Source organism: Eubalaena glacialis, chromosome 4, assembly GCF_028564815.1.
Source record: "Eubalaena glacialis isolate mEubGla1 chromosome 4, mEubGla1.1.hap2.+ XY, whole genome shotgun sequence".
Taxonomy (NCBI): domain Eukaryota; kingdom Metazoa; phylum Chordata; class Mammalia; order Artiodactyla; family Balaenidae; genus Eubalaena; species Eubalaena glacialis.
Genome location: NC_083719.1, coordinates 38,630,055 through 38,656,675, shown reverse-complemented (window position 1 = coordinate 38,656,675; position 26,621 = coordinate 38,630,055). Strand labels below are relative to the sequence as shown.

The 26,621-nt window shown below is 35.9% G+C and overlaps 1 protein-coding gene across 4 annotated transcripts in view; it reads right to left on the bottom strand.

Annotated features, from left to right (window-relative positions):
- PARP8 (poly(ADP-ribose) polymerase family member 8) overlaps positions 1–26,621 on the bottom strand; it is a 179,268-nt gene that overhangs the window by 81,950 nt on the left and 70,697 nt on the right. For all 4 annotated transcript variants that reach the window (XM_061189243.1, XM_061189241.1, XM_061189240.1 and 1 more), the window contains one exon: positions 1,989–2,026. In XM_061189243.1, coding sequence (XP_061045226.1) covers positions 1,989–2,026 — 38 coding nt within the window. The remainder of the gene's footprint in view (positions 1–1,988; positions 2,027–26,621) is intronic.

Sequence of the window (26,621 nt, the reverse complement as noted above, 5' to 3'; positions counted from 1 at the left end):
CATACTATATCATAATAAGGGAGAGGGCTGATTGCAAAACCAGCTAAGAAATTTTTTTTCTTTATACATTTCATGTCTTGGTTCTTCCAATAATATCTGCCTAGAATACTTTTTATACTACTATTAAAAATAGGCATATTTTTAATAATGAATAACTCTCCTTGTAAAATTGCACAATAGTTCTATAGAATGCTATGCTTAAAACATATGGAGATCATAGCAAAACAATTGTAAGGGAACTTATGATATGTGAAAATTATTTTAAAATGTAACATTTGATCTTACAAAAAGGTTAAATGCATAATGCAAATTGCCACTGGAAATACTTAGCTTAAAGGCTAAAAAAATATTTTACAATATCCTCATACCACATTATTAACTAATTGTTTTTAAAAAAATACTCAAAGTATATGTAATCAAAGTTACTTATAGCAATCTACTCATTTTATACAGAAAATTATGATCCCAATCATGCATAGTAAGTGAATAAAATGGCTAGATTTGAATAGGAATTAGAATTATGATTTCAATTTATGACCCTGACAGATCAGAACAGTTAGTTTGGTAACCATCAGATTTTATTAAGTAAGAATGCTGGAGTAAAAAATATATATATGAAACATAGGCAGTTAAAATTTGCTAATCTTTGCCACAGAATATGATAAAAAATAGATTCTTGCATTATACTTTTTTCTTTGGGGTAAACTAATCAAGTCATACTTGATCTACAATAAGTCTACAGTGCTCATGCTCTATTCAAGATAAAATTACAGACATCATTAGTGAGAAAAATACTGAAGATAAAGTCCAAATTATCATGACTTAAATGTTGGCATACACATCCTGGGCTCTGGTGAGATTACAGTGAGTCTAGAAAGTAAGACTGAACATGGCCTAGAAGAAAGATACTGGTTTGATCTATAGAAAAATAGATCTGTAGTGACCTTACATTCAGTTTTCTATGGACAAGTGTGTGTGGATCTAGTAATCTATTTCAGGACACACAGTGAGGACAGCTGTGCATATGCAAGAAGCCTAGTACAGTCTAGCGGTATGGTCCACGGGCTCTGGACTATTGGGTTCAAATTGCAGTTCTTCCTCGTACTAGTAGTGTCATCATTCATCTGTAAAATGAGGATATTATAGTAACAACCTCAGAGAGTTGTTGTGAGATGTGTTCAATTATATATAAATTTAGAGAAATTAAGAAAGGCCTATTGGGGCTTCCCTGGTGGCGCAGTGGTTGAGAATCCGCCTGCCAATGCAGGGGACACGGGTTCGATCCCTGGTCCAGGAAGATCCCACATGCCATGGAGCAACTAAGCTCGTGTGCCACAACTACTGAGCCTGTGCTCGAGAGCCCGTGAGCCACAACTACTGAGCCTGCGTGCCGCAACTACTGAAGCCCACGTGCCTAGAGCCCGTGCTCCACAATGAAAGAAGCCACTGCAATGAGAAGCCCGCGCACCGCAACGAAGAGTAGCCCCCGCTCGCCGCAACTAGAGAAACCCCGCGTGCAGCAACGAAGACCCAACACAGCCAAAAATAAATAAATAAAATAAATCTAAAAAAAAAAAAAAGGCCTATTATTTTCAAATATTACTATTATGTTTAGCTATTATTTTAGCTGTTACTCCTACCCATTATTTTTAGAGTATGAAAAGCTAAATAATGTTCCAAAGCCAACAACTAAACCACTTTAGAGAATCTTTATTTTAATTGTAATGAGGTAAATATACAGGATGAAGCTATCATATGGACTCAAGGAAAGTAGTTTCATGGGAAAACTATTTTGATTCTGTACTGTGTCTCAGGGTGAGACATGTAACTCACAGGCAATCAACAGAATTCTTTTATATCTTTAAGTCTTCCCCTGCTAACCCTTCACCCCTAGATATATTTATATACATTTTACATCTCCAGAAGAAAAAAGTATTCAAAGAATCATGGCATGAATATTTGTAATAAAAAGAAAAAGAAAAACATACCTGGGTAATCTTCAGATACATGTACTGAATAGGACACACTGTCAAAACAGGAAAAAAAAAAAAAAAGAGAGAGAGAAAAGAAAGGCTCAAGTTACTGCTAAGGCAAACATGCTTTTACACAATAAAAACCAACCCCGTGTTACCCATTACTTTATATAGATATAAGTATAGATACCAAAATGGATTAGAAAACGTCTTTGATATTTGACACAGGAAACATACAGATTTTTAAGATATATGACATAGTAAGATATATCTTTTGTGATACTTTTTTTAGTATAGCTAGGTCTTTTATCTCAGCAACGTCTAACATTCAGTAATTTATGATCATGTGCATTGTTTGCTCAGGTTTTATCAAATCATCTTTTCTTACCAAAAATGAAGTATTTCTCCTGTTTAGTATGGCACTCAAGAATTTAAACATTTATAAGTTTAAACATTTATTTTTAATATTGCTTCCTCACAATATGCTGTGCTTTTGAAACACTTCCTTTTCTTCAAAGAATTAACAAAAGTATGACAGTGTAACTAATAGCTATTCATCAGCCAATCTTTCATCATTACTATATATAATAAACTACCTCCTGTTCTCAGAAGGATTGAGTTGTTTCAAAAATCATTTTTAACAACTCTTTTTTCAGTAACTTCACTGTCTCTATGTACCTATCTCATATGACATATGGGGATTTGTCATACTTTGCTTACTCTCCTCTCTGTGTCAAGTAGATTGCAAGTCTCTTGAGGTTAAGGTCCATGTTTACTTGTATTTTCAGCACAGTTACCTATGGTAAACACATAAGCATGACGCACAGCACGTATTCAATATTAGCTTTTTGGATGGATCAGTGGAGCTGCCACCTGCCACAGAAAAGTCAAAATTGAGTTTGAGTTCAGCCAAAATAACTGCCCGTTAAGACCAAAAAAATATCAATTCTCTTTGAAGAAACGTACAGAATACAGAGCCCATGTAACGTATCATTCACAAAGTGAAAACAGTCCAAATTACTTGACATATGAACAAACAGGAACCTTGAACCAACATTCGAGAGAAAATTTGACCCAAGTGTTGGGATTAGCCCTCAATGATGTTAAAACAGTTAATAAGTATGGTTAAGGATGTAAAGGAAAATCCAATCTCAAGAAGAAACAAACAAACACAAAGACATCATCAGGGTCTTGTGGGACACGAGCAAAACAGCAAATATTTTATATAATTAGAGTTTTAGAAGGTGAAAAGAGAGAGAATAATGCAGGGGAAAAAAAGCTGAAAATCTCCTCATTTGGGTGAAAGACATAGATATATAGATTGAAGAAGCTCAGAAAATCCCAAACAGGATAACTGCAAAGAAAATTAATTCTAGATACACATAGTCAAACTGCTGAAAACCAAATATAAAGAAAAAAAAATGGCACATTACGTATAGGAAAACAAGAATCAGTGTTAAGTTTTCATAAGAAATTATGGAGGACACAGGACAGTTGAACAGTAAAGAGCTGGGGCGGGAGGGGAACAGGGGGGAAACAAACAACTATGAAACCAGAATTCTTTATCCAGGCTATATATCTGTCAAGAATGAAGGCAAATAAAGAAGCTTTCAGATACGAGGAAATTGTGGAAACATGTCCCAGCAGACCTGAAGTACAAGAAATCCCACACGAAGTTCTTCAAGCTGAATGATATCAGATATTCAAATACCCAGAAGGAATGAAGAGCACCAAAAAACTGTAAACATAAAAGACTATTTTTCTCTTAATGTTTTTAAAATACACATGGCTGTTTAAAGTAAAAATTCTAACACTTCATTGTGTGATTTATAACATATGTAAATGTAGTACACATGACAGTTACAGCATAATGTCAGGGAGGGGTTAAATGGTCACATACAGTTTCAAGGTCCTTAATCTTATGGGAAATGGTATAATATTAACCCTAAATAATAACTCTAAGAAAACTTAGAATATATATTGTAATTCCTAGAGCAAGCACAAAATAAGACTAAAAACAATAATAAATTAAATGGAATTCTAAAGAATTTTGGAACCTTTAATCCAAAAGAAAGCAGGAACAGAGGAACAAAAAACAAGGGACAAATAGAAAACAAAATAATAAATGGTGCCTGAATCCTCCCATAGCAAGAATTGCCTTAAATGCTAATGGACTAAACACATTGAATAAAAGGCAAAGGTGGACAGATGGATTAAAAAAAAAGCTAGATCCAATTCTATGCTGTCTTTTAAGAGATCCACATTAAGTAAAAAGACACAGGTAGTTTGAAAATTTTTAAATGGAAAAGATATACCATGCAAAGGTAAGCATAAGAGGACTGAAGTGTTTAACAAAGACCTCAAGACAAAGATACAAAGAGATCATTCATAATATAAAAGGGTCAATTCATCAGGATGAAGGCACAATAATCATGAATGTGCATGTACCTAATAACAGAGCTTCAAAAACCATGAGACAAAACCTGATAGAATTAAAGGGAATAACAGAGAACTCCACAGTCAGAGTATGAGAATTGACAGATCTAACCCCCCCCCCAAAAAACTCATTAAAGACACAGATGATCTAAACTAGATTTTCACTGAAAACTACAACCACAAAAGATATTCAAAAGAATATCTTTTTCTTTTCAGGTACACATGGATACAATATTCACCAAGATAAATCATATACTGGTCTGTAAAACTAGTCTTAATAAATGTGAATGGATGGATGATCAGGGTTCAGTAGTTTATATCCTGGGTTTCCTGGCTCATCTTGTCCTACGACACTAAGTCGTTAAGTCCTCAAGAAGCCACTGCCTTTTAGAATTTGTGACTGGGCTTTGTGACTGTGGCCACAGGCGATGCAACCCTCCCAGGCAAGCCCAAGTCTCCAGACTCCACCAGCCAAACCCCTGGCATGTTGCTTAGTCCTTGGAAAGAGATTAGGCAGAGACAAGAAAGACTAAATAAAGAAAAGAGTAGGAAAGAAAGATGGTTAGTAATGAGACCAAGTACTGATATACTGTTCTTTCATAAAGCATACTTAATTGTTCAATTAATTCAAGAAGCATTTCTTGGTAACCTGGTAGAAGCCAAACACTGTGTTAATGCCAAATAAGATTTAGGTAGAAAAAAAATCAGGAGATAACTGAATGATTAATTCAGAGGGAAACAAAGAATATGAAACATAATGAATATGCTAGACAAAGGAACTTGAATATTTTAAAGCACAACAGTCCTTTTTTTTTTTCACACACACACTGTATTTTATTTTTACAAGAGATAAATAGACTGACAGTCCTTTTTTTTTTTTAATAATTATAGATTCACATGAAGTTACACGGTTAGTGCAGAGAGGTCTCATGGATGTTCACCAAGTTTCCCCCACTGATTATATCTTCTGTTCCTACAGCACAACATCAAAAGCAGGAAATCAACATTAGTGTAAAATCTGGGTACAATTCTATGTCATTTGTTCACATTTGCTTTGTGTGCCCACTATCACAAATCCAGATACAAAACTATCTGATCACTCAGAGAGTTCCCTCATGCTGCCTTCTTCAGGGTCAAGGCTGTCTCCCTTCACTCCAGCATTCCTAAACCCAGGCAGCCACTAATCAATTCTCCACCTCTGTAATTCTGTCATTTCAAGAGTATTATATAAGTGAATCAGACTGTGAAGCATAATACAATTTTAAGACAAAATAAGTATTTTGAAAAAATTACTGTGATTGGAAACATTTAGGATAGACTCAAGAGGAGAGAGATTGAATTAAGTAATAAAATATGAGCAAATATCAGTGAGGAGGTGCCTATTGGGAAGGAGAAGGAGGAACAAATGGCAGATGTTGAACCCCAGCCAAGAGCCCAGCTTTGGGCCCTGAATCAAATGCCAAAACTTAGAAGATAAAATAACCATGCCAGTGGAGCCTCAAACAAGCTGGGGGAAATATACACCATGATCCCATGTGAATTTATTTTCCCCCAATTCATTCCCTTCTACAATGGAACTGTACTATGCAAAAATGAAATCACTGATGATCAAGGCAACCCTTTATCTGGCAGTACTATGTGACAGAATCTGGGACCTTGCCAGAGATTATACTCAGTACTAAATGGGGTTAATTCTCAATAGCTTACCATCTCAACCAACAGCACTTGGCTTCATTTTTCATCCGAATCAATGTTTAAATCCAAAGTGAAGCCTTAATACATTCCCATGTCTAACTCCAATTAGGGAGACTGCTGTGATTAGGGCCAAACAAACAGGATCAAATTCCAGCTTTGAGCTGGGTGGCAGAAGAAAAGTCATTTCTATACACTCAGCTTCCATCCCTTTTCAGTAAAATGGGGGAATCCAGACCTACCCTACAAGCCTGCTGTGATGATTTGGCTTAACAGCTGTAAAGCCCCCAGGACAACGCCAGACACATAGCAGCAGGTGCCAAGTAATTTCAGTCAGTTTCCAGTACAAGCAATGAAAATTTACAGAAGTGAAATTTTACATGAATGAATGTTCTCTGGGGAACTCGATTTGCTCAAAATCACAATATATTACATTTTTCAGAGACCAAAGCTAACATGGATGATTTTATTTTATGATTGTATTATCCTCATGATATTAAGAGACATTCCCATGTTCATGATCATACCTAATTTTTCAAATACAAAATAGAAAGCAAAAGCCCTACAAAATAATTCATCAGTCCCTGTGATATATAGCATCTTCTTGGTGTACACCAGAAGGAAAATCACCAGAGCTGTAAAATCCAAATCAGTTTCACTAACAGAGTCCTTAGGGAAACAATCTAGTATCAATAGAAGCAGACATGGATGATTAAGCTAAAGGACCTAAAAGGTAGGGCCAAAAAAAGAGCAAAGGACCAAGCTTAAATAGATATGAGAGTAAGGGCAGCATATGCTGTACATAATAAATACTAAAGCAGGCAAAAATACTGAGAAGTGAAAGTGAAAGAGGGTGAACATGAGAAGGCCAAAACCCTGGAGCAAACGCTAAAATTCTGATTAAAAAAAAAATGCCTTCAGATATTTGGAATTCGCTAAATTACAATTACATTGAGGTGGTTTGCCAGAGAAATTAAGGTCCGTCTATGTGTGTTTGGCGTATACTGTATGCACCGCACAGTACTAGGTTCTTAATATCACAAGTTTAAAACTAGAATCTGTAAGTTATTTCATAATCTCAATAATTTTTTAGATAAAATGGTTGCTTCCACCTCTTATTCCTCTGAAAGCATCTATCCCAGTTAAAGATACCTCCTGATAGCCAAGAGCCTCTGGAGAAGTTCCTGGGAGAGCCCTTAGATGTTCAGTATCTGCCTAATCTTGTATTTTGTTTACATATTTGTTTTGCCCTATAATTAAAATCATTCATAAGGTCATTCTTGTATCAATTCACCATTTGCTCCATTACCATCCTCTTCCTTTTGAAATGTCTGCAGAGAGCTGAAAGTAGATCGAGTTTAGATCTAGTTCTCAAGCTCACAGATCTAAGAAAATTCTTTAAGAACAGGAAGGAGCTAAAGGAAGATGGCAGTTTTAACACAACAGAGAAGGGAACTCAGACTTGAAAGAGTTTTAGACCAAGAACACCTGTCAGTGGTACTGAATTCAATATCTGTATTCTACAAGTGGGCCCCCAAATGCTGTGACTTTCTGCCATCTCTAACTCAAAACTCCCGGATCCTGAACTCATACTTCACCCAGGGGTTTTGACAGAGCAAGCAAAAACCAGTATTTTATTGAGTAATACCTTTTACCTTACTTTCTAAAATCTAAAGCAATTTCTTCGATAAACCAAATCTTTTCCTATCTTTTCTCTCCCAGTTAGATCACTTTTAGAATTTATATGAGATAAAGCAAAATGCAGAAACTAACACAAAATTGCAGGTAATGGCAAGCAGTCCTCCACCCTCCTTGCATCCAGAAAGAAGGAAATGTGTCTCTTTAACTAAGACTACTATCATCTACTTGATTTATAGATCCCATAAACCCACACTCCATTTGGTACCTTTTTCTATTAATTTAATCTAACAATGCCACCATTTGAAATTAATCAAAAATGTGCTATTATGCAAATGAGAAAAGATTTGCCCACAAAGATATTAATGGTAGCACTATTTAAAATGAAAAAGTACCCCCCCCAAAACCAAGAGTGCCAATAATAGGATTATACAAACTATTATATACACACAATGTGATGCTAGGCAACTGTGAAAAAGTAATGGTGTAAAATAATACATAATGAAAGAGATAATTGGGCTTCCCTGCTGGCGCAGTGGTTAAGAATCCGCCTGCCAATGCAAGGGACACCGGTTCGAGCCCTGGTCCGGGAAGATCCCACATGCCTCGAAGCAACTAAGTCCGTGTGCCACAACTACTGAGACTGCGCTCTAGAGCCCACGAGCCACAACTACTGAGCCCACGTGCCGCAACTACTGAAGCCCGCACGCCTAGAGCTCGTGCTCCGCCAACAAGAGAAGCCACCACAATGAGAAGCCTGTGCACCACAACAAAGAGTAGCCCCTGCTCACCGCAACTAGAGAAAGCCCACGTGCAGCAACGAAGACCCAATTCAGCCAAAAATAAATAAATAAAATAAATAAATTTATACAAAAAAAAAGAGATGTGTTTCTAATACAATAAGGTACATACAAAAATGTAGACTGCTGTAACATTTTCATTTAAAATGTGTAAATGCATATCTACTACAAACATACAGATAGAAACATGGCTTGAAAAATAACGACAAACTTCAACAGTTGCTATCTTTTGGTTATTGGATGAAACGGAACTCTATTCTTTGTTTATATCTGTATTGTTTCAATCCTTATAATAAATGTGAACTGTGTAAAAAGTAAAAAAGCTAGTAATGTTTAAGCTCTCCCTTTACCTTGTAGCCTTTTTTATCACCATACTTTTCTTCTTAAAGTTAAGTTTTTACAAAGAATAATCTCACCTGTTCTCACTAGCCACCCACTTTACATGCACATTACAATCCGGCTTCCACTCCTAGTACTACTCCCCCAAAATTCTGCTTCTTCAGGTCACCATTGACCTTTTTTTTTTTCTAGTTCCTTTCTTACACAAGTTCTCAGATGCATTTAATAAAAACGAAGACGTCATGAAACCCTCCTTCCTTGGTTCCTGAACTCCACCTCTCCCTGGGTCCCGCTTGCTTTTGATGTCTTCTTAATCCCTTTCAATATTTCACGTTTCATGTTGTTTTCATATTTCAATGCTTTCCAGCCATGCTGACTGCTCTATTTTTTCACATGAGTAATCTCAACTATATCCATAAGTGTCTCCAACCAGCTATAAGCAGAAGACTCAAAAATTCCCTATCTCTAAATCAAGCAGGCAGCTTCTTTTTTTCCCTCACATTTCCCATAGGATATTCTGAAAGCATATTAAACCCAACACATACAAAACAGAACTCATAGCCTTCTTTATGTTAATTTTCAACTCAGCAAATTAAATACCAAGAAATTCGGTACAAATAAGAGCAGCGGCTGCTGTTAGGAGCTAGGGATCAACTTACCACTTGACCACTCAGGGCACAAGCCCCTTGGTCACTTTCTGGAGCAGGGGAATTCTGATACAGTAGATCTGAAGCGGAACCTGGGAGTGTGCATCTCTAAAAAGCACCCCAAGTGATACCGATGAAGGTAAGCTCTGGATCTTGTTTTCAAAAACATATAAATACTGATCCTGTAGAATAAAATTCTAACTCTTTAGCATGTCTTCCAAGGCTCTTCACGATCTGACCCTTAAGTACCTGACCAGCCAAAACCCTGATAAATACCCACAGACCTTAACTTCCAACCATTTCAGGTTCTACCATTCCCGAAACAGGTCAGCTTTTTCACACAAAGGAATGTGGCAGCGTCAGACTGTTGGGCTTTGAATCTGGCTCTGCCATTAACTGTGCGACTGAGGGCTAGATAACTAACTGTTCTCTGCCTCAGTTTCCTCGTCTGTAGTACCTATCTTTTGGGGTTGTTGTGAGGAGTAAACAAGTTAATACGGGTAAAGCACTGAGAAGAAAAAAAATGACACCAAAGTAGTCAATAAACATTAGCTGCTTCATTAATAATATTATTAATTGACTATTACTTCTGCACGTAGACTTAATTTCCTAGAACACACGCCCCTCCACCCTCAAGATTCAGTCTGAAGAACAACTTCCTATGAAACTTCAATAACCCAGGCAGACTTGGGTGTTCTTTCCTTCATGTCCCACTTCACCTTGACCTTAACTGTCCTTAGACTGAAGGTACAGACCAAACATTTTCATCTTCAAATTCCCAGGGCTCTGACAGAGTAACTTATCAATAAAATAACTTCTGAATAAATGAACAGATCATATATTTTTCCTAAATTACCTGAAGATATACCATGACAGTCCTGGACAGAATACCTACCAAGTAGTAGGCAAGTGCTCAAATATTTGATAAAAATCAATCAGCAAATGCAGGTACCCAGCAGTTCTCACTGTGGGTACACACCACTGTTCACGTGAGTGTCGGGCCCTTTCATCACATTCTCTTCACAGGCTTTTTGTGATATACAGAAGTAGAATTGGTTCTGAACACCCAGGTCATGTGTGTTCTCTGTCTTTTTCATTTTCAAATCAACATAATGAGGATGATACTTGAATTACTACCAGATCTGATAGCATGAGCTGAAATTCAACGACACGATATAGAGGAAGATCTCTGAGATGCTCTAAAAAATGGATGCTCTAAGAAATGGAAGCAGTTATTTTCACAAAAAATAGACATGTTAGCATTTCAAACTGATCAGTAGTTTAATTAATTTACTTGTCAGGAGAGTAGTACACATGGAAGTCTTTATTTAATCTACTCCTATCCTGAAAGTATAGAAGAAAGAATGTCAGTTCTCCTAAACAGAAGAGGCAGTGGTATGCAAAATGTTTGAGCAGGAATTTGTTGCAACATCATATATTCCATGCAAGGAATAAGCATGCTTTGCTCAAGGCCTCCAGTGAAAACCCTGCACGTGTATCTGCCTCCCTTCCTCTGTTCCTCTCAACATGAAGACAAGAGCAGGAAGCTCTCACTCCAGAACAGAAGGTTCATCTTTCCCACCAAGGAAATAAATTGTTGACACAAGGCAATTTATACCACCCCTGACAAAGGTAAAGGGTGAAGACGCTTGCCCAATAAACACTGTTTCTCAGTAATATACATGTTCCCATTTTCAAAGCTTATTTTGATAATTTTTAAAGTTATACTTGCAGCGCGTGAAGTAATGGAATCAAAAGCCATGATGTTCTTTTGTTTGATTTTAGGGAAGTGGCTGAGTCAGCAACTTTCTATGCTTAAATGTTACACTATAGGTTGAATGTTTAGACTTCTAAGTAAACCATCTTCTCAACGAGGATGAACTCTAAAAACCTCAGCCCAACTTTAATTAGTAACCTAGATGCATGCTTTATTTATGGTATTAATATACCATATGGTATGAGCAAAATCGTTCTTTTATACTGACTTAGTCAAATGCAAAAGCCAACAGTATATTTAAATAAAGTTCTGCTTCTCTCTTTTTCTTTAATCATAACTAGAAATAAGAGGAGGTCACAAGTGCAACTCCAACAGGACATGAATAGTGGACAACATGCCAAGTCACCACCATTAAGTTAATTATATATAAATATTACCTGAAACCTACATTAAATTTATAGATATATAAATATGTATAATATATATATATAATTTCCATATTTCTTCCCTCTAAGTTTAATGTCTGGAGTTTTCTGCACAGTATGCAACTATAACTAATTCAGTACTCTTTTGGTAAATAGTCACTAAAATGTAGAGGTCTTTGCCTTCACCATTTTACATCTAAGTTCAAGTTATAAGTGGTGATAAAAAGTCTAAAGCTACTACAAATGATTTGCACAGCATGTCAAGGCTGAAATGCCGAATATGATGGAATAATTCTGTAACTGAAGTAAGGCTTTGTAGAGGCAAGAAAACATGTATTAAGAAAACATTATAAATATTCAGAGAGATAACTGCAATAAATACTAAGATATTATCTCACCAACTTTCTCCAATAGTTAAGGTACAATTTCTTGTGGAATACCAAGCACAATTCTTAATACTACCCGAAGACCCTGCAGGATCCAGCCTATCTCCTCGTCTCATCCTCTTGCTTCACTCTCTATGCTCCAACTAAAAGGACGCTTTCAGTTCTTAGCCATGCCTTGTTCCCGCTGCCTGGAATTCTCTCCCCCTCCTCCCGCTCCTTTTTGTCTTGTGAATTCATTCTCATCCTTCAGATCTCAACTCAAATGTCACCTCCCAGGAAAAAGCTTTCCAATCAACCTTCCCAGACTTGGACAGATCTTACGACAGGGCAGTCACACAGTTTGTAATTTTAAACTTAACTGCGTGACATTAACATTTGCTTCTCCCACGAAATCTGTGAGGTTAGAAGGCACCTATTTTCTTCACCACAGTATGCCAGCACCTACCATACACTCAGCACATCGTAGGGACATTGTCATTATTTGCAGAATGAATGTTTATTTAAAATGTATGCATCCTTTGATCTTCCAACTTGGAATAACCTTCCTCACAAAATTACTTAGCAAATATGATTTAGTCTACAACCTGAAGAGTGCAGAAGAAAGAGCATGGACTTTAGAATATGCCTTTATGAACCACGTGAACCTGAGAACATTAAATTGGCTAACTTTCTCCTGCTTATTTGTTAGGTGAGATAACATCTACTTCCTCATCTTGTAAAGAGTATTACATAGAGGATGTCATGTGGAAGAAAGCAGCTTGTGGCATGGGAGGCAATGATCAATGAAAATGATTTCTCAACTTTCTCCCCTCCCCAAATAGTCAAGCATGAGAAGATGTAAAATAATTCTGTAATGGACATCCACAAGGCCTCCTCACTCTCCATTCCCCTCCTTCCCCTCCCTGCTGCAGGAAAAAGCCCTTGAATTTGGGGGAGGAGAATCCCTTCTCTCAGGTGGAGACATAAGCCAATCAGAATTGCCGATCCCTCTCCTAAAGTAGGAAAGAGAAGTCACCTAGCCTATACCTTGGCATCGGTAGTTGGTTCAGAGTGATTCGTTCAGAGTAAAGCTTGGAACTTTTATTTAATGGTTTTGGGAAATGACACTTGCTTCTCCTGTTTGTGGATGAGGAAGCATATAGCCACAGCTTCTGCTGGCAGCCTTCTAACACCCATGGTGAGCAGAAAAAGGCAGAACTTAGAAAATTTCAGAGACGGAGACAGAGGCAGAGCCCTGACCAAAATAAACCTACATCGCTTTATCAATGAAGTTTTCATGGCAGGAACAAATAACTTTGCTTTTACAGTTTAAGTCAGCATAAAATATTTTTGTTTCTTAGAACCAAAATCATCCTAATTTGGACACGGACCTATTAAACTGCTTGAGTTATTTTAACGTAAACATCTACAAGCTATTTAAATTAAATACTAATAGACAACAAACAATAAGTGCTGGAGAGGGTGTGGAGAAAAGGGAACCCTCTTGCACTGCTGGTGGGAATGTAAATTGATACAGCCAGTACAGAGAACAGTATGGAGGTTCCTTAAAAAACTAAAAATAGAACTAACATATGACCCAGCAATTCCACTACTGGGCATATACCCTGAGAAAACCATAATTCAAAAAGAGTCATGTACCACAATGTTCATTGCAGCTCTATTTACAATAGCCAGGACATGGAAGCAACCTAAGTGTCCATCGACAGATGAATGGATAAAGAAGACGTGGCACATATATACAATGGAATATTACTCAGCCATAAAAAGAAACGGAATTGAGTTATTTGTAGTGAGGTGGATGGACCTAGAGTCTGTCATACAGAGTGAAGGCAGAAAGAGAAAAACAAATACCGTATGCTAACACATATATATGGAATCTAAAAAAAAAATGGTTTTGAAGAGCCTAGGGGCAGGACAGGAATAAAGACGCAGACGTAGAGAATGGACTTGAGGACACGGGGTGTGGGAAGGGTAAGCTGGGATGAAGTGAGAGAGTGGCGTGGACATATATACACTACCAAATGTAAAATAGATAGCTAGTGGGAAGCAGCCGCATAGCATAGGGAGATCAGCTTGGTGCTTTGTGACCACCTAGAGGGCTGGGATAGGGAGGGTGGGAGGGAGACACAAGAGGGAGGAGATATGGGGATATATGTATATGTATAGCTGATTCACTTTGTTATAAAGCAGAAACTAACACACCATTGTAAAGCAATTATACTCCAATAAAGATGTTAAAAAAACAAACAAAAAAATTAATAGACATTTACCCATGGTTTAATTTCATGATTTTTGCCTAATTATTTGAAAGTAGAGAATACACTAGTGATTTGGGGTTTTAAGTACTATTCATAACTTTTACAGAACTCATGACCTGAAAAAAATTGTGATACATTAGATATTATACAATAAAAGTTGCAAGTTATTTATTATTTTTCTGTTTGTCAAAGATAAGTTCATTTTCTTTAGGGTATAACATTTTTTTCCTTGTGGTGAAATGATTTTTGTTAGTCCTTCATGGGCATTCGATTTACCATTTTATTTCAATACTGTATGTATGTAAAACTGGATTTGGAAAGCTGTAGTCCTATCTGCTGATTTTCTTGATTCTTTCTTTCTGGACTACAGCCTTTTGGGAGGTCAGCAATGAAACAGGAGACTTTCAGACTGTAGAATAGTATTTCCTAGTGCTTACTAAAATCAATTAGCCTTTCACTCTTCATTAAGCTTTTGAAAACTGATTTGTTCTCACAAGATTAATGTGGAAAGTATAATTATTTGAAAACAAGGGTAATGTACTTAAATCTGACATATTTTGACCACAAAGTTAATTGATTACTAGGTATTCAATTAGCAAATGCAATTCATTCTTAAGCCAGTGAATATGTAACTAAAAGACAGCCTCAAAGTAACAAATATTTAACACAAAGAGAGCCATGTGGATGGTTTAACCAAGGAAAGGTGGCAGTTTAATGGTATGCTAACACATATATATGGAATCTAAAAAAAAAAAAAAAGGTTCTGAAGAACCTAGGGGCAGGACAGGAATAAAGACGCAGACGTACAGAATGTACTTGAGGACACGGGGAGGGGGCAGGGTAAGCTGGGACGAAGTGAGAGAGTGGCATGGACATATATACACTACCAAACATAAAATAGATAGCTAGTGGGAAGCAGCTGCATAGCACAGGGAGATCAGCTCAGTGATTTGTGACCACCTAGAGGGGTGGGATAGGGAGGGTGGGAGGGAGACACAAGAGGGAGGAGATATGGGGATATATGTATATGTATAGCTGATTCACTTTGTTATAAAGCAGAAACTAACACACCATTGTAAAGCAATTATACTCCAAAAAAGATGTTAAAAAAAAAAGAATTACATATAATTGAGTTAACTGATCAGCTATTTGTTGAGGTACTGTTGTTCCTGTTTCAATATTCTATTTTCTAACAGACAGATGAGGAAGACTTTCATCTTTTTTCTTTATTTTTGAGCTGTAACTAACTTCAATTTTGTAGACACTGCTTTTGTAAACTAAAATGAAACATTTAGAAAGAGCATCTAATTCTTACTGATCCCTCCAAAATTCAGAAACTCCTAATGAGACTCCTTATGTTTTATGGCCCTATAGTTATTTTCACAGGTTCAGTAAGACTCTGCCCTCTCTTTTTTACCAGTATATTATTGGACAAAGCAATTGTGTAACCAAAGCTATCCCTAGAATATATTTCAAAATGATTTTCATTTAATCAGAAATGACAAGCAACTACTGGGAAACAAGAATTGACTTTTATGTGGAACTAATGCCTACAAATCCCTGCCAGGAAAATTGTCAGGCTGGTCGGTTCCCAGAGTTACAGCAGGTGAGAAAGGTTGCTTTCTGGCAGGACTCAACCAAACAGCTATTCATCCAAGTACATAGGTATTCAAGGTGAAATCTGTTGTAGAGTGTGTCTTGGTTTTGTTTTCCTAGCCTCCGAGAAGCAAATAATAGAGGCTTTTAAAACTCCAATCTAAGATTTCTAATGAAAAGTTCTGGAGAGAAGTTAAATTCTATCACCTCAATAGGTCATGATTCTAGATTTGCAAACTCAGGGAGGCCTCTATAGCCAATTAACACTCTTGCTGAAGCTTTTTGTGATGAAGAATTACCTTTGGAAATTACTTATGATCACAGGAGGAAGACTACAAGGAAAAACTGTCAAAAACATGAAAATGGGCAAAAAGGATTCTGAGGGTTTTCTGTTGGAACAATGGGCCCCTGCAAATGAGTATCTGATTGTAAAGGGATTTCTGATCACCTCAGCTATTTTTATACGCTATAGGGATAAAAGCTAAGTTGATCATAATGCAAATGATTTCTGTTCATGGAATTACAAATGAGTTTTTTCTGATAAAGAATATGTATCTCAGTAAGTTAAATATCTGTATTTCCTATTCTCATTTGAATCATGCAAACATAAATAAAGAAGCTTTAGAATTTATAAATGAATGCTTCCTTATTTCAGATTAATTTTGGTGCTAAAATGATAAAGTCAACTTCATAAATACTGTGCACTTTGCCTAAAATACTTTTGGGTTGTTGAAAAGTTAGAAGTAACTAAAAAGTTCACAAATAGGGGATGGTTAAATAAATAATGGTGCATCTATTACAAGGATGGTGCAGACAATAAAAGGATGTAAAACTGTAATCTAATGATGCTGTGACTCCATTTTTGTTAAAAATTCCAATTTTTATATATACTTATTAAAATATTGATTTATAGTTGTATAGGGCATTTTGGTGGGGAAGAAGGATCTAAGGTATCCTTTTTGGGAGAAGGTTTCCTGAATCATTGATTGTTGTTATTGCTGATGATGTCTGCTTTTCTCTTCTTCCTAACTTTTCTGGAATAAACTTTATAATAGTAATCAAGTATATTTATAGAGAAAAACTACTAGAATTTAAAAATTATATTTCACAAATCAAATACTTGTGAGATACATTCATTAATAAAATGGGGCAAACTCCTCTATATCTCCTGGTTAGATCCTATGTGTCCTTTAGGAATTAGTTTACATTTTTACTTTCTCAGGTCCTCCCTCTTGGGTTCAACCCGGCTCTGTCCAACCTGACCCAGACAGAATTGTCCCTTTAATAAACACTTTCATAGGGCCCTATCCTAACGCCTCCTAAAACTTTCACAGCTATAATTTGGGTGAAAATCAGATCAATGCTTCTTTCCCACACTAGATCTAATGTATCTTATTCCACTAGATGTCTACATAGCTCATTCACTGTTGTGTCCCAGAAGCTCAATATTATGCATATTGTATCCTAAGAGGCACTCAAAATATACATATAGCTCTCTTCCCATGTACACTGAATGACTCTTAAAATATGGTAGAATAAGTATTTTGTGTCTTATCAAAGATAAACAACCTAAATCCAATTAAATTAAGTCTGTTAATAAGTCTAATTTTAGGAGAGATGAATAACGCTGTCTTTCACTCATGGAACAGATTTTTTTTTACATATGAAATATTTTAAGGGATATAATTTGGCCTATAACATGTCTGCATGAAACAAATCATTGTGATGGAATTTTACTGTACTGTATAATGTCCTGAGTGAGAGAAGACAGGAGTCACATTGCCTGTGTTTATATATTATGTGCAGAGGGTTCAAGTACATTCATCTATAATTCAACATGCTCAAAATCATGAAAACATTATACTTGATATTTGCAATATTGATTATAAAATCTGAACAAACAGCAAAAGGCACTTGAAGGTCTTGAAATTTCAGTATCTGCAAGCCATGCAAATATGTTTAAATAAATTACAGAAACTATTCTGTTCGGCCAGCTCCCCAGGAGCCATACAAATGTACACTGGAATCCTATTATAGCACTACCAAATGAGAGAAGCAACCATCAATCTGACTTATAAAAATGCTCTTCCAATCACTACAAACCCTTTTGCTCATGATGGATTTCTATTATAGTAACAGTAATGATATTGAGACTCTAGAATATAGTTTGTCTAATACGTGGTTCTGCATACCTAACCTTCTTAGGGTTTGAATTTAGGGTGGGCAAAAAGACCCCAATGTCTTAACTTCCCTTTCTAGGCAATGCATGGTTACAGAATAAATCCGTGTCTTGGCATCCTTGATTTTGGCACTGTGAATTCACTGAAGAAAATGGGAAAACTCCAGCACCCATGGAAAGTCACTTCTCTATTTATAAAAACTGATAAACCTCTTCACCCCAGATAAGTCAATGTAGAAATTTCTCAGGGCAAAGAATGCAGAGAAAAGCAAAGCAGAGAGGGAGAGAGAATAAGACAAAGTGCATTAACTGTCTTTGTTCAGTCAATTTGAGATAGAAAATGTACACTAGCCATCCTGGGGACATTTGCGATTTGGTTGGGAAATACATAGTTCTAAGGACGTGAAATAGGAAAGGAGAATCAATGTTATATAACAGTAAATACGTTAGTGACAAATTGACTTGTTTGAAATGATTGTGATTACTTCTGCAAACAGTTCACCTACATGCCTCCCTCTGTTATCACGTAGAACTGACTATGTATAATTATGATTATTATGATTACTTTACTCATCCAGTGACAGCCCAAAGCAAATGAAGAACTGGATACTCTACTTCTGCACCATCACAAAGGTCTTTTCTTCTCTTTCTTTCCTTTCCTTTTCTTAAGAGGGCCAGAGAAAAAGGAAAATGATGAAATTTCCTTTATGAGATTTCCCAAGCCCCAACTCTACCCTCAAGAGATCCTTCATAAATTATTACAAAGTTCACATATACTAATAGAAAAAAAGATAAATGTCCATATGGGATCTGAAATAAAACCTCCATAAAAGAGAAAGATAAAGTTCAATGTTAAAAATTTCTTTACCACTCTTATCCATATGTTTGCATTTAACATCATTAGATCATAGGCTCCCACAAGATTTTCCAACATTATTTTTCATAACAAAGTATGTCACTTAAGTTCCCCTTCCTCATTAGAAAAGTTATCAGTTACTGTACAGAGTGTGAGCAAAGTAAGGAAATGCTCTATATGGCACAAGGCCACTTATGGAAGGCTTTTGGAGGTAACTGTAATACCTGACAATACACTGGAAATTGATGAGTCCTACAGATTTAAGGAAAAGATGAACAAGTGTGAGAACCAGATATGCAGGGAATTGTAGAGAATCTGACTTAGTAGGAAAATAAGTAATCATACTGAATATTAAAATGAAGCCTCACATGATAAGAGATTGAAAAAGATAATAAAGGCATTAGATTCTACTGTATTGACAAAAAGCCCCTTTTTATGTATAACAAATTGTGAGGTAGTGAGTCAATAATTGATAAGCCATTTCCTAAATTATTTTACAACTACCTTTTCTGACCCTGAGTATAGTTTAATTGAAATCTAAACATATATATATAGCTATTACAGCTTAATATAATTTTTCAAAAAAGTCATAAAATAAGAATATTGTTAAAGTCAATCAATCAGGGAAACATTTTAAAGCTTTTTAAAAACTATGTCATAAAGAATTTTAAAATATAAAGCTTTTTAAGCAAAATAAAAATTTCAAAAAGTATTGGTACCACAACAAACTGGTGAACATAAGGAAAAAGAAGCAGACTCACAGATGTAGAGAAAAAACTAGTGGTTACCAGGAGGGAGAGCGAGGTGGGAGGGGCAACAAAGAGGTAGGAGATTAAAAGGTATAAACTATTAGGTATAAAATAAGCTACAAGGATATATTGTACAATATGGGGAATATAGCCAATATTTTATAATAACTATAAATGGAGTATAACCCTTAAAAATTGTGAATCACTATACTGTACACCTGTAAGTTATATAATGTTATACATCAACTATACTTCAATTTAAAAAAAAATGTTGGTACTAGCAATTGAATTTTCAATTTTTTTTTTAAAGTCAAGTTGCCCATCAGACAGCCCAATAGACACCATCTGTTATGTCAGGAGCAAGTTTTTCATCAATTTTGAATGTCATCTATGAGCACAGATCAGAAATTTAAAAGCACCATTATGTGAAAATTATTCACAATTTCATTCCTATAGTTACTGAAAAAAATACAATCTGCTGAGTTGAAACTATTGTATGTCATTTGCATTTGTCATTTAAGAAAACAATTTTTACTATTTTGTTTTCAAAGCCAAATTACTCAACAAAATATTGAATGTTTCCAAAGCAGTCCATTAATTGGCTTTTATGCAAATATCAGTCTGCATATCAACTATTTCTATTCAGAATTTCTTTTAACCATTTAGCAAATCTGTACAAAACACTATTTACATTTATAGCAAACAACTGGTTTTAAAAATCACAATTTTGATACATAAATACTATCATATGTTCTGTGTTCTTTAAGATTCTCCCACATATTGTATTTATTTTATTTTTCCAGATTCTAATTCCAACCTTTCTTAGGCGCAAGCACTAAATTATTGCATTGTATTTCCACTATCAGCAATAATGAGTAAGAAACCAATATTCTTACGCTCACATGCTAATCTTTTGGGAAAATTAATAATGATAAAGATATCAGTCTCTTCTCTGAATCCCCAGTGGTCAGATGTGTTTTGAAATTCAGAGTTTTTCATATTTTAGAAAGGTAACAGAGTGCATATTTTACACCTTACCACCAAAAACAATAATATATATGGAGGGAGATGCATGAATGTTGCCACTATAAATAATCTCATGTCAGTTCAGGTCAGTTTGCCACTAAACATGGGCCAAATTTACAAAATAATTCTGCTTCAATTCTCAGAGCATTTTAGATTTAGAAATTCTGGATAATGAATTTGGATAATTGAAATATTTCAACTTTTAATATTTAAAAGGATGATTCATAGGCCACATTCTATAATTAAGCAAATACATAACTGATTATAATAAGAAATCTACACATAAATACCTAAGCATTGAGTCCTATACCTTATGCTTTCCCAATAACTGTATCAAAAAAAAAAGAAAAATATCTGAAAGAGATAATGAACATTTCCCTTCACAGTAAGATCAGGATGAATATATCTTCACAATGGAAAGGACAAAAAGCTGTCTAGCAGTCCTTTATTCAAAGTTCAACAAGTACATCTTTCTTTTTTAGCATATAGATAAATTTAAGATATCTACCAGACTTACCAGATTTACATGAACCAGACCTGTACAAGCAAATGCACAATGCTGTGAATTTCCTATTTTACATTTTCATTTGACTCAAGTCCAACAGACGAACATGCTCATTCTTTTGGACAGAAGAGCGAAAAGAGAAATCAATTGAACAAAGAAATTCAAAATGGAGAGCGGCTGTTTTGATTTCACTCTCTGAAGGCCAACCAAACGATAAAAAAGGCTTTGGAAATGGAAAAAAAAATGTTCACAATATGATCTGGATTTCACAGTGTGTTCAAGTACAACAGAAGTCAGTAATCACCTCATGCACACCCTCATCTTACAGATGAAGAAACATAAATTTAAAGGGATTCATTCAATTCCATGTGGAACCAGAAGCAGAGCTAGGTTTTCTGACATTTTCCTCTAAGTCTTTTGGCCTCTTGTGAATTTTGCACACGGAGCTTTGTTACGGCAAGAAACTTCTGATTATTTTGTGACCAGATCTATTCTTCTTCTTCCTCAAAGTATTTCTGAACATAGAGTCAAAAGAATAAAGTTACTGTCCCAAAGTAAGCCCAACCCCACCAGGTACCCTTTCCCTCACAGGTTACACCTTGGCTTCTAATCAACATGACTAAGTTTATGCAGTTATTTCTTCACCTGTTATATTTCACCTTTGATCATCATAACAAAAGAACTTATTGATATTCTAGAAGTATAAATTATTTCCAAAGGAAATCATTTAAAATGTAACAAAAAATCTCAATGATTTTTGGCAATGAATAAATGTTTCAACAGCTAATGTACTGGTTAATAATCCACACACAACTCAGTTCTGTCATATCAGCTTTTTCAAGACATAAAAGTAGGTTTGACATTTATAAAATGACAGAGACTAACAAAGAAAAAATTGATAAAACTAAGACTAAACAAAATCCAGTTAAAATCCATCTACAATCTGTGCTGATGACTCTTATGTTTTTAAAAAACCTACTCCAATCTTAAAAGAGGAAATATAGCCAGGTGCTTGCCCTAATTAGGAGGAGACAAGCTAAAACACTTCTTCATACCTTAGTTAATACATTTCCATATGTGTTCGCTTTAAGAAAGTACTTGAAATGTTTATTTTACTATAAGTGCATTCTCAAATGCATCTAGCTCCTTTCTTCTCCCATTTTACATTCTAAAATAAATTCTGTTCAGGTAACGAATATTTTTTAAAAAGGTAGGACATTTTCGGGACTTCCCTGGTGGTCCAGTGGTAAAGAATCCGCCTTACAATGCAGGGGACGCGGGTTCAATCCCTGGTCAGGGAACTAAGATCCCACATGCCACAGGGCAACTAAGCCCGCGCGTCTGAACAAGAGAAGAGAAAACACGCACGCCACAACTAGAGAGAAGCCTGCACACGGCAACAAAGAGCCTGCGTGTTGCAACTAAAGACCCGACGCAGCCAAAAATAAATTAAATAAATAAATAAATAAACAAAAATCTTAAAAAAAAAAGAAAGGTAGGAAATTTTCAAGGCCAGGCTTCATAGTCCTAATGCATACTTTTAAAATGAGGATTTTTATGTTTAAAGTCTGTCAGGTGACAAGAAGGATACTGAAGTTGTCATCAGTGTCAAGACAGAGTTCAAATTTATTGGTAAGAAAAGGAAGGAAAAACATTTGAGACAGCTAATCTGGAAGAGATGGATGGAAGATGCCTGCAGGAGATATTCATATCTAACTGCAAAGAAGTAATTCAAAAAGAGTAAACTTTCTGAACTGCAAAGAGAAATAAAATTTACTCTCATAACACTCACAGAATTATAGTCATAAAAACGGACCATCTCTCTGGGCCTCTCATTTTACAGGTCAGGGAATTAAGGCCCAGAGAGGTCTATCAATGTGCCCTTGGTTACACAGCACTTGATCCAAAACTTAGGTCTTCTTTGATACTGATGCCTTTCAATAAATTGTATCATTTTTCACAATTAGTTGATTGAATCTGTATAGCATATTTATTAACATTTATATGTACCAGACACACCAGCTCTTGCTCCAAGTCAGAAGTCATTCAGTTTAAATCAATCATAAAATGTATTTAACAGCCAAATGTGAAGAGAAAGTTACCGTTCCTCTGTATATGGTTTCCTTAGCAAAGCAATCTTTGTGAATGAAGATATGTGCAATTCTATTTGGCATCAATTTTGCAAATCTTTGTATAGTAGTTTTCAAAGGAAAGTTCCTGTGATGATGAGGTGACTGCTGAAAACTTTAACTTAGTCCATAGTTGCCAAAGCAATGAGAGCAAAAGTTTGTCTATTTTTTTAAATGAATGAGATTTTCACTTTAGAAGAGGGGTAATTTTCAACAACTGCACATTTATATGTGTACCACAAGATTAAACCATAAAATTACCACACAGCTAAGTACACTTATGAGAAAAACACAGTTTAAGTCTTCAGTCAGTTTGAGTAGAAAATGAGTTATTGGTTACTTTTTTCTACATCAGTGAAGAACTTTGATTTGTCTCATCACACTAAATATTTTTCAAAGTTAACATATAGGTGTCTCCGATATGAAAGGATATGGAAAAACTCTAAAATACTTCATACAAAATTTCATTTTGAGTGATATCAAAATCGTATCTCATAAATTTACACAACATTTTAAACTTTGCTGGAGAAGCTATCAATTCAAAAATATTTCAATTTCTTGATATTAAATTGTTAAAAATATTAAAATATTAGTTTTACTTCTTTTTTAGAACTATTTCTGTATCAGGCATTCTTGGGAAAGAAAAGGCAACTAATAATGGAAGGGGTGTAACCAAAAGTCCCATATGGGTGCCAAAAAAAAAAAAAAGAAAGAAAAATAAAAAACAAATCAATCTGTGTATTTCTTTACAAACTGAGGAAACCGTAGGACCTTAACTCTGAAAGTGTGATTCCTAAGAAAACAAGGGCCTAACATAAAAACAGATAGTTTGACAAATAGCAAAAGCGAAGCTGAGATAACCACCAATTAAATTTCACTCAGAATAACAGAGAGGAAAAAGAATACAAGAATAAGGTCAATTTTAAAAGATCGTATGAAAAAAAAAAATCAAAATGACAAAAGTTGATCAGAACTCAAAATGTTAAGATCAATAGAATCACTTTTACCATTTTAAATGAGTTGGTTCCTAGATAATTCAACATTCTGACCACTCTTTTACGTCAGCCTAATTCAATAGCATCCACTCGTCACCTACACCCACTCTGTTTTCTAAAATTGCAAGTATCAATGAAGTGTCTTCACTGGATGTTGTCATTTAACAAAGGAAACAAAATAATGGCTTAGAAATACTCATTAGAATTTAAAGGAAAATACTTAAGCCTTAACTTCCTTCCACCTAGAAAAATGGCACAGAACTAATGAATGCAGGCGATGATCATGTCTACCCAGCTCCAGTCCCAAAACTTTCCTTCTCAAATATGCACCCACTTAAATATAAGGCACTCAAATATCTTAACACATCCACCAATCACAAACATGACTCTGAGGAAGCAATTCAAAGTGATTATCCCATTATGACTAAAAATACTACAAAACAAAAGAGAGCTTTTAAAATCACACATGAGAGTCTTTACCAAAACACTAGAAATATTAAGCCCTTGAGAGAAATGACATTCACATTCAGAGTGAAAAGAATGTAACAAGAAACTGAATTCAACAATCAGTTCTCACCAGTCCTTAATAGTCAGAACTCAGTATTCATTCAACCAAGTATGGAGTAAATGATTGCTGAAGATCTACTCTGTGCCAACAGAGTTGAATTAAAATAGATAGGACCCCTGAACTCAGGAACTTCCTAGTCCATCGAAGGAAAACATAATGAAAATATCACCCGAACAAATGAAAATTACAGTTATGACAAATGCTCTGAAGGAAAGACTACACCATAAACTGGAGCACAAAACAAGGGCATGTGACTTTCCCATGGTGCGGGGGAAGGAAAGTTTCCCAGACAAAGTGATAATTGGGCAGAAATTTGCAGATGAGCAAAGGAAAAAGACTGGAGGAGTTTAAATGCACCATCTTCATTCTTCAAAATTTTCATTTTCTAGCCTTTATCTTCCAAACTAAGTGTAGAACCCAGACCCCTTCATGGGCAGAAACTGCATTTTATTCCTCTGTGCACCTGTAGTACCTATAGCCTGCAGCACAGCAGAAGGTGCAAATCATAATCAACCTTAAAACATTTTGTTGAAAAGAACCGCACGCAAGCCTACAAGTCACATAGATTACCTGATATATTTTACTTTTTAAAAATATTGTCCACATCTACCACTGCAATACATTCGATCAAAGCACTTGACACAGTATCTACACAAAGAAAAACAACACAAATAGAGAGACACAGCTTGAGTGGATCAGTGTCCACGTTTTCCAGACGAAGCCAAGCCCGGGGAGAGGCAGAAGCGGTAGACGCAGCAACTGGGCAAACTTCAGCAGAAGCGGGTATTTGGCAAGTGAGAGCCAGGGCTGACTCACATCGTGTCCACATGGGCCTACAGCTCCTTGTGCAAGGAAGTAGCTCAAATGTTCATTACAAAAGCGGGAAGTGGTCATAGAAATACTAGAGCCCTGCTGATAGGGAGCTAAGGATAAAATGATTACCAAAACCATTAACAGGGCAATGCCCTGTCACTCACAAAACACTACCACAAAGGAAGTGCCTGTGTTTCTCTTACAAACATCAAAGGCCCTGAGATATCTGAGATGGTTTTGATTTATGACTATATACGTCACCATAGCATGGGATTACCCTGTCCTTTTTTTTTTTCCACATGAACATATATCCACATTCTTTTTCAGATTCTTTTCCAATATGGGTTATTACAGAATATTGAGTAGAGCTCCCTGTGCTATAGAGTAGGTCCTTGTTGATTATCTGTTTTACATGAGTACTGTGTATACGTTAATCCCAAATTCCGAATTTCCCCCCCCCCCAATTTCTCCCCTTTGGGGATTACCTTGTCCTTAAACTACCCATAGGAGAGTAGTTTCCAATGGCACACTCTTCTGTTTGCTTCCACAAGAAGAAATAATAAAGGAAACAGGGATGTATTTATACTAAGATGTGAATTCCCTCCCCAGTGCACCTCCACCCTTCCCCTCTAAATAAAAGAGTCTTGCCCTTTGGGCAAATAGAGTGGCTTGGCTTCTGCCTTTTGGGACAGGTCTACAGCATGGGGACAGAGATGATGCAAGCACTGATCAGTGCCTCTTGCATTTGCCTGTGACCAGCCTGAACTGCCCTTCTCGGAGAATATTCAGGAGCCAGCAAGTCTCCAAGAGACCAGCATGCAAACAGCTCCCTTGTGGGTTTTCCTGCACTGGGCAAAGGGAACTTTCTCAACCATCGTTGTGCCCAAGCCAACT